Below are 17507 nucleotides of genomic sequence, written 5' to 3' on the forward strand. Positions count from 1 at the left end.
CACTGTCAGTCCCTTCGGGATCCATCCCTCATTCATCTTAATAAAGGTGAGGTAATGTAGACTTTTTTGACCTAGGCGACTTCTCTTCTCAGTGACAATACCTCCTGCTGCACTGAAGGTCCTTTCTGACAGGACACTTGAAGCGGGGCAGGCCAGAAGTTCTATCGCAAATTGGGATAGCTCAGGCCACAGGTTAAGCCTGCACACCCAGTAGTCAAGGGGTTCATCGCTCCTCAGAGTGTCGATATCTGCAGTTAAGGCGAGGTAGTCTGCTACCTGTCGGTCGAGTTGTTCTCTGAGGGTGGATCCCGAAGGGCTGTGGCGATGCGTAGGACTTAAAAAGCTCCGCATGTCCTCCATCAACAACACGTCTTAAAAGCGTCCTGTCCGTGCCGGCATGGTAGTGGGAGGAGGAGGATTAATTTCACCTCTTCCCCTGTTAGATTCCCGTTGTGCTGTGACATCACCCTTATACGCTGTGTAAAGCATACTTTTTAATTTATTTTGCAAATGCTGCATCCTTTCCAATTTGTTGTAATTTGGTAACATTTCAGCCACTTTCTGCTTATACCGGGGGTCTAGTAGCGTGGACACCCAGTACAGGTCGTTCTCCTTCAGCCTTTTTATACGAGGGTCCCTCAACATGCACGACAGCATGAAAGACCCCATTTGCACAAGGTTGGATGCTGAGCTACTCATTTCCCGTTCCTCCTCCTCAGTGATCTTAATGAAGGTATGTTCTTCCCCCCAGCCACGTACAACACCACGGGAACCAGATAGGTGACAACGAGCACCCTGGGATGCCTGTTGTGGTTGGTCTTCCTCCTCCTCCTCCTCAAAGCCACATTCCTCCTCTGACTCCTCTTCCTCACAATCCTCTTCCAGCGTTGCCGCAGGTCCAGCAAGCGATGCTGATAAGGCTGTTTCTGGTGGTGATGGTGACCACGACTTCTTCCTCTTCCTCTTCACGCTCATCAACGGCCTGATCCAGCACTCTTCCCAGGGCACGCTCCAGGAAGAAAACAAATGGTATGATGTCGCTGATGGTGCCTTCGGTGCGACTGACTAGGTTTGTCACCTACTCAAAAGGACGCATGAGCCTACAGGCATTGCGCATGAGCGTCCAGTAACGTGGCAAAAAAATCCCAGCTCCCCAGAGGCTGTCCTAGCACCCCGGTCATACAAATATTCATTAACGGCTTTTTCTTGTTGGAGCAGGCGGTCGAACATTAGGAGTGTTGTATTCCAAGGTGTCGGGCTGTCGCAAATCAAGCGCCTCACTGGCATGTTGTTTCGGGGCTGGATATCTGCAAAGTGCACCATGGCCGTGTAGGAACTTCTGAAATGGCAACACACCTTCCTGGCCTGCTTCAGGACGTCCTGTAAGCCTGTGTACTTATGCACAAAGCGTTGTACGATCAGATTACACACACATGTGCCATGCACGGCACATGTGTCAACTTGCCCAACTTCAATGCCGCCAACAAATTTGTTCCGTTGTCACAAACCACTTTGCCGATATCCAGTTGCTGCGGAGTCAGCCACTTTTCCACCTGTGCATTCAGGGCAGACAGGAGTGCTTGTCTGGTGTGACTCTCTGCTTTCAAGCAAGTCAAACCCAAGATGGCGTGACACTGCCGTATCCGGGATGTGGAATAATACCTGGGGAGCTGGGGGGGTGCCGTTGATGGGGAGCAAGACGCAGCAGCAGAAGAGGACTCAGCCGAGGAGGTTATGGAAGAGGATGGAGTAGGAGGAGTAGAGGAGGTGGCAGCAGGCCTGCCTGCAAGTCGTGGCGGTGTCACCAACTCCTCTGCAGAGCCACGCATTCCATGCTTGGCAGCCGTCAGCAGGTTTACCCAATGTGCAGTGTAGGTGATATACCTGCCCTGACCATGCTTTGCAGACCAGGTATCAGTGGTCAGATGGACCCTTGCCCCAACACTGTGTGCCAGACATGCCATTACTTCCTTTTGCACAATCGAGTACAGGTTGGGGATTGCCTTTTGTGCAAAGAAATTTTGTCCGGGTACCTTCCTATAACAGTGAAAAAAGTTTTTTGTTTTTAAATGCATGCTATTGTGCCACCAGATATGAGTGGCACTGTGCACTGGCAGAGTACACGCTGTTGACCTGACACACAGACGCTTGCAGACAACTAACTGCTATTCAATCTATAACAGTGAAAAAAGTTTTTTGTTTTTAAATGCACGCTATTGTGACACCAGATATGAGTGGTGGCACTGGGCAAGTGGGCACAGTATCCACTGTAAGCCTGACATACAGACGCTTGCAGACAACTAACTGCTATTCAATCTATTAAAGTAAAAAAAAGTTTGTGGGTTTTTAAATGCACGCTATTGTGCCACCAGATATGAGTGGCACTGTGCACACTGGCAGAGTACACGCTGTTGGCCTGACACACAGACGCTTGCAGACAACTAACTGCTATTCAATCTATAACAGTGAAAACAGTTTTTTGTTTTTAAATGCACGCTATTGTGACACCAGATATGAGTGGTGGCACTGGGCAAGTGGGCACAGTATCCACTGTAAGCCTGACATACAGACGCTTGCAGACAACTAACTGCTATTCAATCTATTACAGTGAAAAAAAAGGGTTTGGGTTTTTAAATGCACGCTATTGTGCCACCAGATATGAGTGGCACTGTGCACTGGCAGAGTACACACTATTGGCCTGACACACAGACGCTTGCAGACAACTAACTGCTATTCAATCTATAACAGTGAAAAAAGTTTTTTTTTCAAATGCATGCTATTGTGCCACCAGATATGAGTGGCACTGTGCACTGGCAGAGTACACACTGTTGGCCTGACACACAGACGCTTGCAGACAACTAACTGCTATTCAATCTATAACAGTGAAAAAAGTTTTTTGTTTTTAAATGCACGCTATTGTGGCACCAGATATGAGTGGCACTGTGCACTGGCAGAGGTTGGCAGAGTACACGCTGTTGGCCTGACACACAGACGCTTGCAGACAACTAACTGCTATTCAATCTATAACAGTGAAAAAAGTTTTTTGTTTTTAAATGCACGCTATTGTGACACCAGATATGAGTGGTGGCACTGGGCAAGTGGGCACAGTATCCACTGTGAGCGTGACACACAGACGCTTGCAGACAACTAACTGCTATTCAATCTATTACAGTGAAAAAAACAGTTTGTGGGTTTTTAAATGCACGCTATTGTGCCACCAGATATGAGTGGCACTGTGCACACTGGCAGAGTACACGCTGTTGGCCTGACACACAGCCGCTTGCAGACAACTAACTGCTATTCAATCTATAACAGTGAAAACAGTTTTTTGTTTTTAAATGCACGCTATTGTGACACCAGATATGAGTGGTGGCACTGGGCAAGTGGGCACAGTATCCACTGTAAGCCTGACATACAGACGCTTGCAGACAACTAACTGCTATTCAATCTATTACAGTGAAAAAAAAGGGTTTGGTTTTTAAATGCACGCTATTGTGCCACCAGATATGAGTGGCACTGTGCACTGGCAGAGTACACACTATTGGCCTGACACACAGACGCTTGCAGACAACTAACTGCTATTCAATCTATAACAGTGAAAAAAGTTTTTTTTTCAAATGCATGCTATTGTGCCACCAGATATGAGTGGCACTGTGCACTGGCAGAGTACACACTGTTGGCCTGACACACAGACGCTTGCAGACAACTAACTGCTATTCAATCTATAACAGTGAAAAAAGTTTTTTGTTTTTAAATGCACGCTATTGTGGCACCAGATATGAGTGGCACTGTGCACTGGCAGAGGTTGGCAGAGTACACGCTGTTGGCCTGACACACAGACGCTTGCAGACAACTAACTGCTATTCAATCTATAACAGTGAAAAAAGTTTTTTGTTTTTAAATGCACGCTATTGTGACACCAGATATGAGTGGTGGCACTGGGCAAGTGGGCACAGTATCCACTGTGAGCCTGACACACAGACGCTTGCAGACAACTAACTGCTATTCAATCTATAACAGTGAAAAAAGTTTTTTGTTTTTAAATGCACGCTATTGTGACACCAGATATGAGTGGCAATGTGCACTGGCAGAGGTTGGCAGAGTACACGCTGTTGGCCTGACACACCCGCTTGCAGACAACTAACTGCTATTCAATCTATAACAGTGAAAAAAAGTTTTTTGTTTTTAAATGCACGCTATTGTGACACCAGATATGAGTGGCAATGTGCACTGGCAGAGGTTGGCAGAGTACACGCTGTTGGCCTGACACACCCGCTTGAAGACAAGTAACTGCTATTCAATCTATTACAGTGAAAACTTTTTTTGTTTTTAAATGCACGCTATTGTGACACCAGATATGAGTGGCAATGTGCACTGGCAAAGGTTAGCAGAGTACACGCTGAAGGCCTGACACTCGCTTGTAGGACACTGACTGCTATTAGCTTACAGTGAAAAACTTTTTTTCTTTTTAAAGGCACGCTAATGTCACACCAGATATGAGTGGCAAAGTGGACTGGCAGAGGTTGGCAGAGTACACGCCAAAGGCCTGACACACCAGCTTGAACGACACTGACTGCTCTTAGCTTACAGTAAAAAACTTTTTTTCTTTTTAAAGGCACCCTATTGTCACACCAGATATGAGTGGCAAAGTGGACTGGCAGAGGTTGGCAGAGTACATGCTGAAGGCCTGACACTCGCTTGAAGGACACTGACTGCTATTAGCTTACAGTGAAAAACTTTTTTTCTTTTTAAAGGCACGCTATTGTCACACCAGGTATGAGTGGCAAAGTGGACTGGCAGAGGTTGGCAGAGTACACGCTGAAGGCCTGACACTCGCTTGAAGGACACTGACTGCTATTAGCTTACAGTGAAACACTTTTTTTCTTTTTAAAGGCACGCTATAGTCACACCAGATATGAGTGGCAAAGTGCACTTGCAGAGGTTGGCAGAGTACACGCTGAAGGCCTGACACCCAGAAGCTTGCAGACAACTAACTGCTATTCAATCTGTTACAGTGAAAAACATTTTTTTTGTTTTTAAATGCAAGCTTAAGCTATTGTGACACCAGATATGAGTGGTGGCACTGGGCAAGTGGGCACAGTATCCACTGTGAGCCTGACACAGAAGCTGGCAGACAACTAACTGATATTCAATCTATTACAGTGAAAAACATTTTTTTGTTTTTAAATGTCAAGCTTAAGTTATTGTGACACCAGATATGAGTGGTGGCACTGGGCAAGTGGGCACAGTATCCACTGTGAGCCTGACACAGAAGCTGGCAGACAACTAACTGCTATTCAATCTATTACAGTGAAAAAAAATGTTTTCTTTTTAAATGTCAAGCTTAAGCTATTGTGACACCAGATATGAGTGGTGGCACTGGGCAAGTGGGCACAGTATCCACTGTGAGCCTGACACAGAATCTGGCAGGCAGGCAACTGCAATTACATTACACACACAAAAAAAAGCAGACTGATGTTCTAGCCCTAAAAAGGGCTTTTTGGGGTGCTGTCCTTACAGCAGAGATCATATGAGTCCTTCAGGACTGTAGTGGACACTGAATACCCTAGCCTAGCTATCAATTTCCCTATCAAATGAGCAGCAGCTACACTTTCCCTCCTCTATCTAAGAATGCAGCTTCAGAATGAATCTAAAATGGATGCTGTGCAGGAGGTGGCAGGGTCTGGAAGGGAGGGTCTGCTGCTAATTTGCTGGAATGTGTCTGCTGACTGTGAGGCACAGGGTCAAAGTTTACTCAATTATGACGAATAGGGGGCGGATCGAACCGCGCATGTGTTCGCCCGCTGTGGCGAACGCGAACACGCTATGTTCGCCGGGAACTATTCACCAGCGAACCAATCGGTACATCACTATTGAAGTGTTCCTTCTCTGCCTAATAAAATTAAATACAGTTTCAAAAAGGAGGTCAGATTCATGTCACTAATGGAAAAAAAATTATATTCTGTGAAACATGATTAATATATATATATATATATATATATATATATATATATATATATATTTATTTATTTATTTCCACTTCTCATCCACTTAATTTACCAAAAGTTGCAGATTTTAATCACAGGAGCTGTTATGCCTCACACCCACAGTTTATCTGCACCTATGATCTATGTTGTATCTTGTTATGAGTGCTTCCTCTTTTTACTTCACTCCGATATAACTTTAGCACTTTAGATAAAATCTGCTTGGAGTGAGGCGGGTCTTGGGGAGGTTCGTAGGAAAATATAAGTTGGCTGACTTCAGAAGACTCTCCTAGGTGCAACCAGCAAACCATGGAGTGTTATCTATTTCACCTACTTTTCCTGCTTTGTCTTCTCTCTGCACATGCAGGTTAGTAAGTAGTATAATTTTTGATTTTGTAGAAGGGTGGAAGGTATTAAGCTCAGAATATTGCTCTTACGTTTAATATAATAAGGGCCATGCAACAAGCTAAACATCATTATTCATTCATCGTATTATGTATGTTTCACTTGTGTTTATATTGTGCTATCTATGTAATGCTAGATATATATAGATATATTTATTTCATTTTTTTTAAATTTTTTTAATTTTTTTTGTAATTTTTTTTTTTTTTTACCTGCACTCTGGGATGTTTTCGCATTTTTCAAATCATCTTTATTTTCAAACCGCCATTATCATCTGTTAGATTAGGGAATGTTTCAGTTTCCTGGGAAACTTTCTTCTGGACAATTGTGCTGAAGGAAGTTATTGTCCCAATATCTCTTTGATGAGTGTGATTGTACCTGTGGTAAGACCATCCTTATTTATGGTGTAAATTAATTAGAATATTTGGTGGGCATATAAATATAAAGCAAAAACAAAATACATGGTGAAAACTGTATATACAAGAGATAAGCCCCTATATAGGATAAGGCTCACAGAATGTAGAGCCGTCCCAGGCTCTATATGATGTGCAGGAGGGTGCCTAAACATGCTAAAGCGACATCCTGGATGGAGAGCAGCACAGGAATCAGATATGATTAATAAAAATGTATTGGGCATACAAATTAAAATAAGGGACAATTAAGCAGTGCAAAATATACAGATATGTATAACAAGGCATATAGCCTAAATGAACACCACAGGATAAATAAAAAAGTAAAAAAAAACAATAAATAAAAGTATGGAACAGCAGACGTGTTTCATACTCCAGCTGGAATCTTCTTCATTGCTAAAGTGCTCTCTCCCAGGTTGCAATAAATACCATTAGAATCAATCTTGAACTTGATACAGCTGTAATACTTTTTATTTTCGGTGCAGCACGCTTGCGTCATCAATCCGCCCGTCACGTAACATGACGGGCGCTAGGGTATTCCTGTGCCCTCCCAAGCTGTAGTGGTCATGGTTCTTGGAGTGTTCCTTTAACAAACAAAATAAAGTGGAAAGAACCAAGGGCTTAAACGTCCCTATTGAAATGAGCTTGCAATCTACTAGGTAGAACATGAGAATAGACAATGTGAAAGAATGTCTATTGAAAATTATGAATAAATAAACTAGTGCACGGGAGAGCTGCAGAGAAATGAGTGAGTGACGTGTAGTGTGGAAGCCTGAATTTTGTGAGGAGGAACAGGATGTCAGTAGTGAGAATTTTGCGAGACTTTTTAAATTAAAATCACTATTTGTTACAATGAAAACATACATGCATTTAATTATTATTATTATTATTTCTAAAAACTGCTTAGAACAACTGCAGATCTCTTAAAAAAAAAAAGACCTCCCTTTTTACCCAAGCTAGACTTTCTGTAGCTGTCCAACCACAGGCTTAACAATGAAGCTCATTGAGAAGTCTTTGCAAGGCAGTTGCTCTGGGCAATTGCTGCCTCTTGTGTTTATTTAGTCTGAGCTAAATAAACAAGAAAGTGACAGGACAAGTAGTCTTATTGACAATCTGGGGATTGTAACAAGATTCATTAATAAAAGTGACCATTTCTATTGAAATCTGCTCTTTAAAAAAAAATGGACTTAAAGAAGACACGCTATTCAATCATAAACCACTTCAACAAGCTTTATGGGTCTAGAGTGTTCCTTTAAGAATTTGCAATAGAGGTGTGAATAGAAAATAAGATGGTCAATGATAGCCAGCATGCCGGTGTTTGATGTCACTCTGTTCCAGCTGCTTCTATGCTTGGGAGAGCAGAATCAACTCCGATGGGAGGTTTTCTTTCTCTTCCTTAGAGGCAATGCCAAAGATTTGACAGAGAAGTGGTAGAAAAAAAAGCTATTTTTAAATAATAAATGTTTCCAAACTATACATTTGCTAGCAGTACTACTACAGAATTGTATGCTCTTTCAAAAGAGCTTAAGGAAAGACAATGAGTACAGATATCCTTTAATTGAATCTCATCAAGCTCATGTTAGTGAGTTAGAAATTACATGATTTGGAAAGAGATTGGATCTGGAGAGAAAATGTGAGTCAAGAATAACACCAATAATACCAAGCTAGGGCGGGGATGGGATTATGGGTATCCCTCTGTCCTGCAGATCGATTTGAGGAGTTGTTTTTGAAAGATGAAATATAAGTAAATTCGCTATTGAAAGATTGTGTTTTAGAAACTAGGTAGCCACCCGGAGAGAGAAAAGAGGCAGTTAGATATGTTCTAGGAGAAGGGCAGAGATTATAGGGGTAGATATAGAGCTGAGTGTTATCAGCATACAGATGGCACTGGAATCCAAAGGAACTCATAATGTTGCTAAGAGATATAGACTATAGAGAAAATAGAAGTGAATATGAGGACTGACCATTGGGGACTAAAAATAAATCAAGTAGCAGGAAGGAACTGGTACCAGAAAAAGAGACACTAACGAAAGGTTGAGAGAGGAAGGTTGAGGAACGTTGAGGAAACAGGAAACGTCAATGTCACAAAAGGGTGCAAAGGCTTTAAAGAATTAATTTGTAGTCAACAGTGTCAAATGCAGCATGGAGAAATAAAATCCAGTAATGATCAGTAATGAACTAGATTTAAGTAAGTCATTACTAACTTTTGTTAGGGCCATTTCAGTAGAGTGCAGAAAGTAGAAACCAGATTGAACAGGGTGATAGAGTGTACTGGATTTGAGGAAGTCAGTTAGATAGGTATATAGTTGTTCTAGGAGCTTGAAGGAATAGAGATATAGTACAGTCATTAGATGAAGAAGTAGGGAAGAGAGAGAGAGTATTTAAGAGTGGGCTGATTATTGTATGTTTGAGAGAAGTATAGAAGAAACCAGATAAGAGATTAAATACATGACTTAGAAAAGGGACAGAACTACGTGAACAGGATTGTATAAAGTACGGGTGTATGGGTTTAAGAGGGCTGGATGTGAAGTTGGAGGGCAGAAGTGCATCTGTGAGGAGTAGGAGATTGGGGAGAAATCTTTACTTGCCAAATGTGAAGTCAATGTGTTAAGTCTTGAGTCAATGTGTGAGTTAATCCACTGAGGAACTCCAAGGGACAATGTAGGTGAAGGAAATCTATTGAGCATATAGGATGGTTAATTGGAACGATAAAGTAGCCAAGGATGAGGTGCAGAATAGCAAAAGGATGGGCAAGGGGACAGGAGTTTGAAGATTACAAAGAGAGAAAAATGCAACACCACCATCCTTGTTGACACATCATGGGAAACAATGGGAATCCACCAAAGAATCGAAAGAATGGGTTAGCAGTAAATAAGGAAGAGAGCAATGGTTTAATTTGTTTTATGAGATACAGGGAATTGAAGACGAAGAGATCATAGATAGTAGTTGATTCAATATGTTACAGACAGAGTATATATTCCAGAAAGGGCATTGAAAAGAGAAAGGAGTGATGTGACAGGATACATTTAAGAGACTGTCAGGTTTTCTAGGGTAGTGCAAGAATGATAAAGTTAGTGGCTATCATTAGAAGGTATTGGGACCTGCATGTGTGCAGTAGATACTCTGACAAAGGAGAGGGGAAGCAGATGTGTGAGAAGGGATGAGTAAAGTGTTAGAGGAGCAAAGTAGATCGGATGAGCAGGTAAACGTAAAAGGAAGCGAATATATATTTTACTAAATAGAGAAAAGACATTGAGAAGGAATAATAAAAAGAGGAACATTGATTAAGGAGGAGGTGATTTTTGGTTTGTGAGGACGATATTAACAGGTACACCTGAACCCATAAAGCTATTGGATTCTCCAAAGTTGCCAGGATAGGCATCCATTTTTAATCCTTACATTCTTTATTGTTTTATTCACCTTGGAAATGGAAAATGGAAACGCCTTCAAGGTAGCTTTAAAAAAAAAAAAAAAAAAGGAAATTGCAGATGAAGAAATAAACATATAGGAGGGGTTTATGTGTATACTCTCTGTAGCAGAAGTGTATGGGAAATGTTTGCAAAATCAGAGTTAGGCCATCTTAGTTGCAACCCAAATGTACTTGCAGGGCAGACATGGAGCAATAATCATATTTCTGATGTAATTAGGCCAGTTGGCTAATATAATAAATAGAATACAATCTAATTAATTATGTAAATGCAGTTTATTCGAACTACCCCATTTACATATACATTTGTGTTGTAATATACGAAATATACAGGCACAAATTAAGCTATTATGAAAAATGTTACAAAATGCAGAACAGGCATTAAATATTTTTTAATAATTGCTACATGATGCCATAAAAGCTAAGTTTCACCGCAAAACAAATAGCACCTCCTCGTGGTACGTGGTACTTTGTTAGCTCATAATGGCTTCAGTGACCTAGGTCCACACTGGGATAAGTTCTCATGTATTTCTAGAAAGATGACCATTGTTGCAGGAGCTCATAACAGCTGCTGAGTCCTATATTAGGCCTCTGTTAGCACAATGGGTCCAAGAAAATTGGGGCACAGTGTTTGAGGGTCAAATGCCCACAAAGCAAAGTAACAAGCTGAATATCGTTTTGCAAAAGAAAGGGCAGAGGGACAGTGGTTTGAAATGATAAAGAGAGAAAAAAAAACATTCATCCGTGATAAAACATAATCTAGGAAACAATTGGAATCCACCAAAATATTGTCAGTATCAGTATAAAATGCAATATCCTACATACATCAAACCATATATACTCCACTTCAAACCACCAATGTTGGATATAATGTGATAAACTGAAAACCAGAAGAAGAATGTTACCTGGACTGTAATTATATATATATATACACATATATGAAGCAAATACCAAAAAAGTTCCGGAGGGGGGAGATGATCTTTCACGCCCTAGTTCCCACAACTAGGTCTGGTTCACAATCGGGGAGACGTGACTCAGCCAGTCCATCGTCTATTAGATCTTGGACAATACCACAAATTAAAGCCGAACTCAGAAGAAGAAGTATTCCCTTCCCGGCTACGGCCAGGAAAGCCATGTTGTTTAGACTAATGCAGACACACCGACAACTCAGGCACAGGGGAAGGGTCTAGTGGAAACAACAACACGCCTGACTTATAAACCATGATAAAGCAAAAACGATAAAAATAATGTTACATAGTTGACTGAGCAAGTGTACATTTGAGCTGGAATAAACGCTCAGTGGGCTTATGCACCACCAGCAGAATATGGCTCAAGCTCTCAGGGCCTGCAAATTCAAATCCCCCCTCATCCCTCCAAGACAAACAAAAGCAATACTGATACCGGAGAAACTGACGGAAGCCAAGAACAGAGAGATGGACACAGGTTTCTTCAGGAAGGAAGAGATTCTTTATTCGGTTCACCGATCGGGACTCAGAGGGACTAGTGCAGGCTCCTTATATAGGCACATAACTCCTCCCTTATTAAGCTCCACCCGCACATTCTCTTGACCAATCAATACAAATAAGAATTAACTTCCTGTTTGACCGCATGGCTTGTCCAGCACAATGGAGGAGGGGAATACTACATCCTGTATTCTCGCACATGCTCCGTACACTACTGATCGTATCTTGCCTCGTGCAACCAACTGATCGATACGTCAGCATATGCACGTACACATGCCACGTGGTAATCTCGGCCTACTAAATTTATTTTTACCGAGATTCCACCACATTCCCCCCTTTGATGCCTCTTGATATTTCACAATTACTTGAGGCATCACTTAACCTTGGTTTGCATACACCGCAAGTTACCATGAATCAGACCAGACTTGTCTATGATGTGAATCTTTCAACACTCATCTTCCTGCATTGGTTCTCCCTGATCTAGAGCCTTATATTTATAAATTGCCATTATCTGTGCAGCAGCCTTCCTCTCTGCTATATTTTCTATCAGGCTTTGCACAGACCTAACTACTAAGGGTATAAGACATGGCAGGAGTAGACACAACATTAAAATCAGTAGGACTCCACCTACCAATGCCTTAAGCCCTCCAAACTGCTCATACCAGCTACCAAACCAACTACTTGGATTGTACCCTTTCCATACCTGAGTAGGCACATGTGCTAGTTTAACCATATGGCTAGTAAGCTCAGCTATTGCTTGCCCTTCGTCATCTATTTGAAGACAGCAATTGCTCAGGTTAAACTTCCCACATACACCTCCCTCTACTGCCAATAGGTAATCCAAGGCTAATCTATTTTGGTACACTGCTGTCCTCATCCTAGTATTATGCTTCGCTAGAAGATTGAGCGCTTGTGAGGTCTCATTAGTAATTATCTCAACCACCGCCTGTAACCTTATAATGCGGTTGAGCATATATATTGGGGTCCTATACCCGAAAGTACCATCCTCTGCCCAAGTGGCTGGCCCATAATAGTCTATAATACGCTGGGGAGGCCATTCATCATCTTCCCAGGCGCCTATCTCTATGGGTCCCCTTTTCTTCCTATGATTCACATCATACACTTTAACACCTAAAGTCTCACCTGTTTCGATAGGTAACAAGAAGAAGGATGGTTTGAGCATACCCAACACACATGCCCCTTCCCAGTCCTGTGGCAACTCCGAATAGGCTTTCTTACCACAGATCCAGTACAAATTTGCTGGGGCTCTCCAACTAGATGTGATGGATAAATCAAACCATACGTCCTTTAAATTGGCATATCTTGCAAACGGGTTAGATGGTTCTGAGACATTTGAAGCCGACCACCAAGTTGTATTCTTTGTATCATCATCATAAGCTTTTTGCCCTAGACAAGTTAATTCTCCTACAGAAGTATTATACATCATTCCTTTCCTCGCTATGCAAACATAACCTATGATGGAGGTCTTTAATCTCCACTCAGATTTACCTCTAACACTCATCTGATAATCGGCTTGTGAAGATATTAATTGGTCAACTGCCTCAGAACCGGACATTACCTCCTTTGCTTCCCAAGGCCATTGGTCTCCCATGTTAGTACCTCCACACACATAGCAGTTGGTAACATTAAGACTACCGGCAATACTTTCAGCTAAATCAATGAACAGGTTTTTAGCATTATGGGGGATCTTATTATCTATACTCATTTCTTCATAGAAGGAATGGAATACCTGATGAGTTTGGGAGGTTACCGTATCAGTCTCTATCCCTATAAACAATACTGTCCCAGGGTCTAAACCCGTCCCATATATTTGAAACCCAAATAAATTACCATATTTATCTAAGAACTTGTCGGGGTTATTTATAAGAATATGGACTGGATTGCATTCCATAGACTTACAGTATGGATTGGTAGGCAACTTAGTCACAATCATGTCCTTGTCTGCTGTCTGTCCCCAAGTTGCCCACCCCACACAAGACCAATATGGGCAAAAATTATATTCTCTATTTGGGCATCTAGGACTATTTGGGCATCTAGGACTCACATACTTATTTTTGCTGCTGGGACAAATATATTTATCGTTAGACCCATACGTTCTCTCCCATCTAAGATCCCCACATACATTCCACGGCTTTCTACCACTTGATATCGCCTTACATGCATCAAATAGCAGAACACCCGAAGAATGTACGGATTCTAACACTGTTTTATTAATTAGAGTCCTGAGAGTCAACCAAATTGTACGGGGTTGATACTCTGGACTGAAGCACTTAGGTTCTCCTACTCCTAAATGGCACACACTATATTCTATATTTAAGTATCTACATCTTGATACATCTCCTTTACACTCGTATTGCGAATGCCAAATTAGGGTCTGGGAACTATGGTTACCTGTTCTTGTAGTCTTAATGCATACCTCACAGCTAGGAGTGTCGGTACCTCTACCTTCCTGAATATAAAAACATTATCAGAAACACATCTTTCGTCGTCATCCTCAGTCTTCGTCCGTGCGATGGCACCTCAGCTTCCAGGATGTAAGGGCTGCAGGGAATGGAGTTCTGCTCGTCTTCACAGGGGTCTCTTCGAGACTTTTCCTGACTTTTATACTACACGTCGGTGAGCGGACAGGCTTTATTATGGCCTTCTCACTCACTTACCAATCTCTGAAACAATAAAATTTGTAATCCACAAGGTTCCTCGTCACTCCGACTGAGTCGTGCGCTTTAACCAGATCTTGCAGGGATTCTCTGGATCTGCTGTAGCTTGCCAAGAATCGACTGCTGCTGGTTTAACCCTGGAGTGATGTATCCACGGAGTCACTTCGGCCACTTTTATCGCTGTAGGGGTAGACAAAAGAACAACATAAGGACCTCTCCACTTGGGCCCTAACGGTACATTATTCCACTCTTTAATCCACACTTGGTCTCCTGGCTGGTAACTATGAACTGGGGGATAAATATTCACAGGTAATCTATCTTGTACCCATTTCTGTACCTCCTCCATAGTCTTACCCAACTCTACAACCTGCTGCCGGGTAATTCCTTCTCCCAACTGACTCAAATCCCCCCTTAAGTTACCAAGTACGGGAGGTGGTCGCCCATACATGATTTCAAAAGGAGAGAGGCCCATCCTTCTGGTAGGTGTACTGCGGATTCGCAATAGAGCTATGGGCAAGAGAACGTTCCACTTAAGTTGGGTTTCCTGACACATTTTAGCCAACTGGTTCTTAATAGTTCTATTCATTCTCTCTACTTTACCAGAACTCTGGGGTCTATATGCCGTATGAAGCCTCCACTTTATACCAAGCATATGAGTCAGTTGTTGTAGGCATTGATGAACAAAAGCTGGACCATTGTCCGATCCTATAGAGCAGGGTAGTCCATATCGGGGTATTATTTCTCGTAGCAGGAATCTCACAACTTCTCCTGCTTTCTCTGTACGAGTAGGACATGCTTCTACCCAGCCTGAATAGGTGCACACAACTACCAGTAGGTAGCGATGTCCACCAGATTTAGGCATTACTGTATAGTCAATCTGTAGATCGGACATGGGGAGTCCCCCCATAAACTGGACTCCTGGTGGCTTTACTGGTCCTTGCCTTGCATTATTTTTAGCACACGTTACACATCTTCGTACAATGGCTTGAGTCAAGTTGGACAATCTTGGTATGTAGAAATGTTTTCTGAGAGATTCTTCTGTACTATCTCTCCCAGAATGTGTCCCGTTGTGATAGTTTTGGACAATTTCTACCGCTAGTGATGCTGGAATGACTATTCTCCCATCTTCTAACTGATACCATTTGTTCTCCAAATACTTTCCAGGTTCAGTCTTTAACCACTCCTCTTCTTGAGCTGTATAAACTGGAGTCCATTGAGACAGTGGAGTTGGTATAAGAGCAGCTATATGCTCCACATATTCCTGTCTTTCTGATTCAGCGGCACGCTTAGCTGCATTATCTGCCATCCGATTTCCTTTGGTTACATCACCATCTCCTCTCAGATGCGCTCGACAATGTATAATACCGACTTCTTTCGGCTCCCACACTGCTTCCAATAGTTGTAGGATTTCAGCTGCGTACTTGATTTCTTTGCCCTCTGAATTCAATAGTCCTCTTTCTTTATACAAAGCTCCGTGGGCATGAGTGGTTAAAAACGCATACTTGGAGTCCGTGTAGATGTTCACTCTTAAACCTTCAGCCAATTGTAACGCTCGTGTCAGTGCTATCAATTCTGCTTTCTGTGCTGATGTTCCTTTTGCCAGTGGCCGAGCTTCTATCACCTTGTCTATCGTTGTTACTGCATATCCTGCATAGCGGATCCCTTCTTTCACATAACTACTGCCGTCTGTGTAATATTGAACATCAGGGTTCTGGATGGGAAAATCACGAAGATCTGGTCTACTTGAAAATACTTCATCCATCACTTCCAAACAATCATGTTGACTTTCAGTAGGTTGTGGCAAAAGGGTAGCTGGATTTAAGGTATTAACAGTCTCTAAATGCACTCTTGGGTTTTCACACAACATTGCTTGATACTTGGTCATACGGCTGTTACTAAACCAATGATTTCCTTTGTAATCCAACAACGTCTGTACTGCATGTGGGACTCGTACATAAAGTTCTTGACCCAGAGTGAGTTTATCGGCTTCAGCTACTAGCAGGGCGGCTGCAGCTATGGCTCTTAGACAAGGTGGAAGTCCGCTGGCCACTGCATCCAGTTGCTTAGACATGTAGGCAACAGGTCTTTGCCATGATCCCAAGTACTGTGTCAATACTCCCACAGCCATTCTTCTTTGCTCATGTACATACAGGTAGAATGGTCGTGTGTGATCAGGTAGACCTAATGCTGGGGCACTCATCAAAGCCTTCTTCACATCTTCAAATGCTGTTTGTTGTTCTTGAGTCCATAAGAAGGGGTCGTGCTCTGTACCTTTGATAGCTGCATACAGAGGTTTTGCCAGTATCGCGTAACTGGGAATCCATATCCTACAGAAGCCTGCTGCCCCCAAGAACTCTCGCACTTGTCTTCTATTCTTGGGTATCGGTATTTGGCACACAGCTTCTTTTCTCTCTGGCCCCATAATTCTTTGACCTTCAGAGATATGGAATCCCAGATATTTGACAGTTGGCAAACACAACTGAGCCTTCTTTCTAGACACCTTGTATCCTGCCTTCCAGAGAATGTGTAGTAGATCGTGTGTTGCTTGCTGACATATTTCCTTTGTAACTGCTGCTATCAACAAGTCATCTACATATTGTAACAATACACACTCTCCTGGGATGGACTCGAAATCCAGTAGATCTTGACTTAGAGCTGAACCAAATAGGGTAGGTGAATTTTTAAACCCTTGGGGCAGTCTTGTCCAGGTCATTTGGCTTTTTGAGCCCGTCACAGCGTTTTCCCATTGGAAAGCGAAGATACATTGGCTTTCTGCGGCAATTCGGAGGCAAAAGAAGGCATCTTTGAGGTCTAAGACTGTAAAATAAGCAGCCCCGCACAGAATTAAAGCAAGCAGGTTATACGGATTGGGTACAACTGGATGTATACTAACAACCGCATCATTGACTGCTCTCAAGTCCTGCACAGGTCGATACTCATCTGTACCGGGCTTTTGAACAGGCAGCAATGGGTTGTTCCAGGGGGAAGTACAGAATTTTAGGATACCATACCGTATGAACTTATCCAGATAAGATTGAATGTTCTTCTTAGCCTTCTGCGGGATGTGATATTGTCTTAGGCTCACTGGATAAACCCCAAGTTTTAGTTCGATTTTAATAGGTGGAATATTGCGGGCCAGTCCT

The 17507-nt window shown here is 42.4% G+C and overlaps 1 protein-coding gene across 1 annotated transcript in view; it reads left to right on the forward strand.

The window, feature by feature from the left end:
- The first annotated feature begins 6257 nt into the window (after nt 1-6257).
- The window catches only part of LOC134612879 (mast cell protease 1A-like), a 79570-nt gene continuing 68320 nt past the window's right edge, over nt 6258-17507 (forward strand). The window contains exon 1 of the mRNA XM_063457334.1: nt 6258-6351. Coding sequence (XP_063313404.1) covers nt 6294-6351 — 58 coding nt within the window. The 5' untranslated portion in view covers nt 6258-6293. The remainder of the gene's footprint in view (nt 6352-17507) is intronic.

Source organism: Pelobates fuscus, chromosome 5, assembly GCF_036172605.1.
Source record: "Pelobates fuscus isolate aPelFus1 chromosome 5, aPelFus1.pri, whole genome shotgun sequence".
Taxonomy (NCBI): domain Eukaryota; kingdom Metazoa; phylum Chordata; class Amphibia; order Anura; family Pelobatidae; genus Pelobates; species Pelobates fuscus.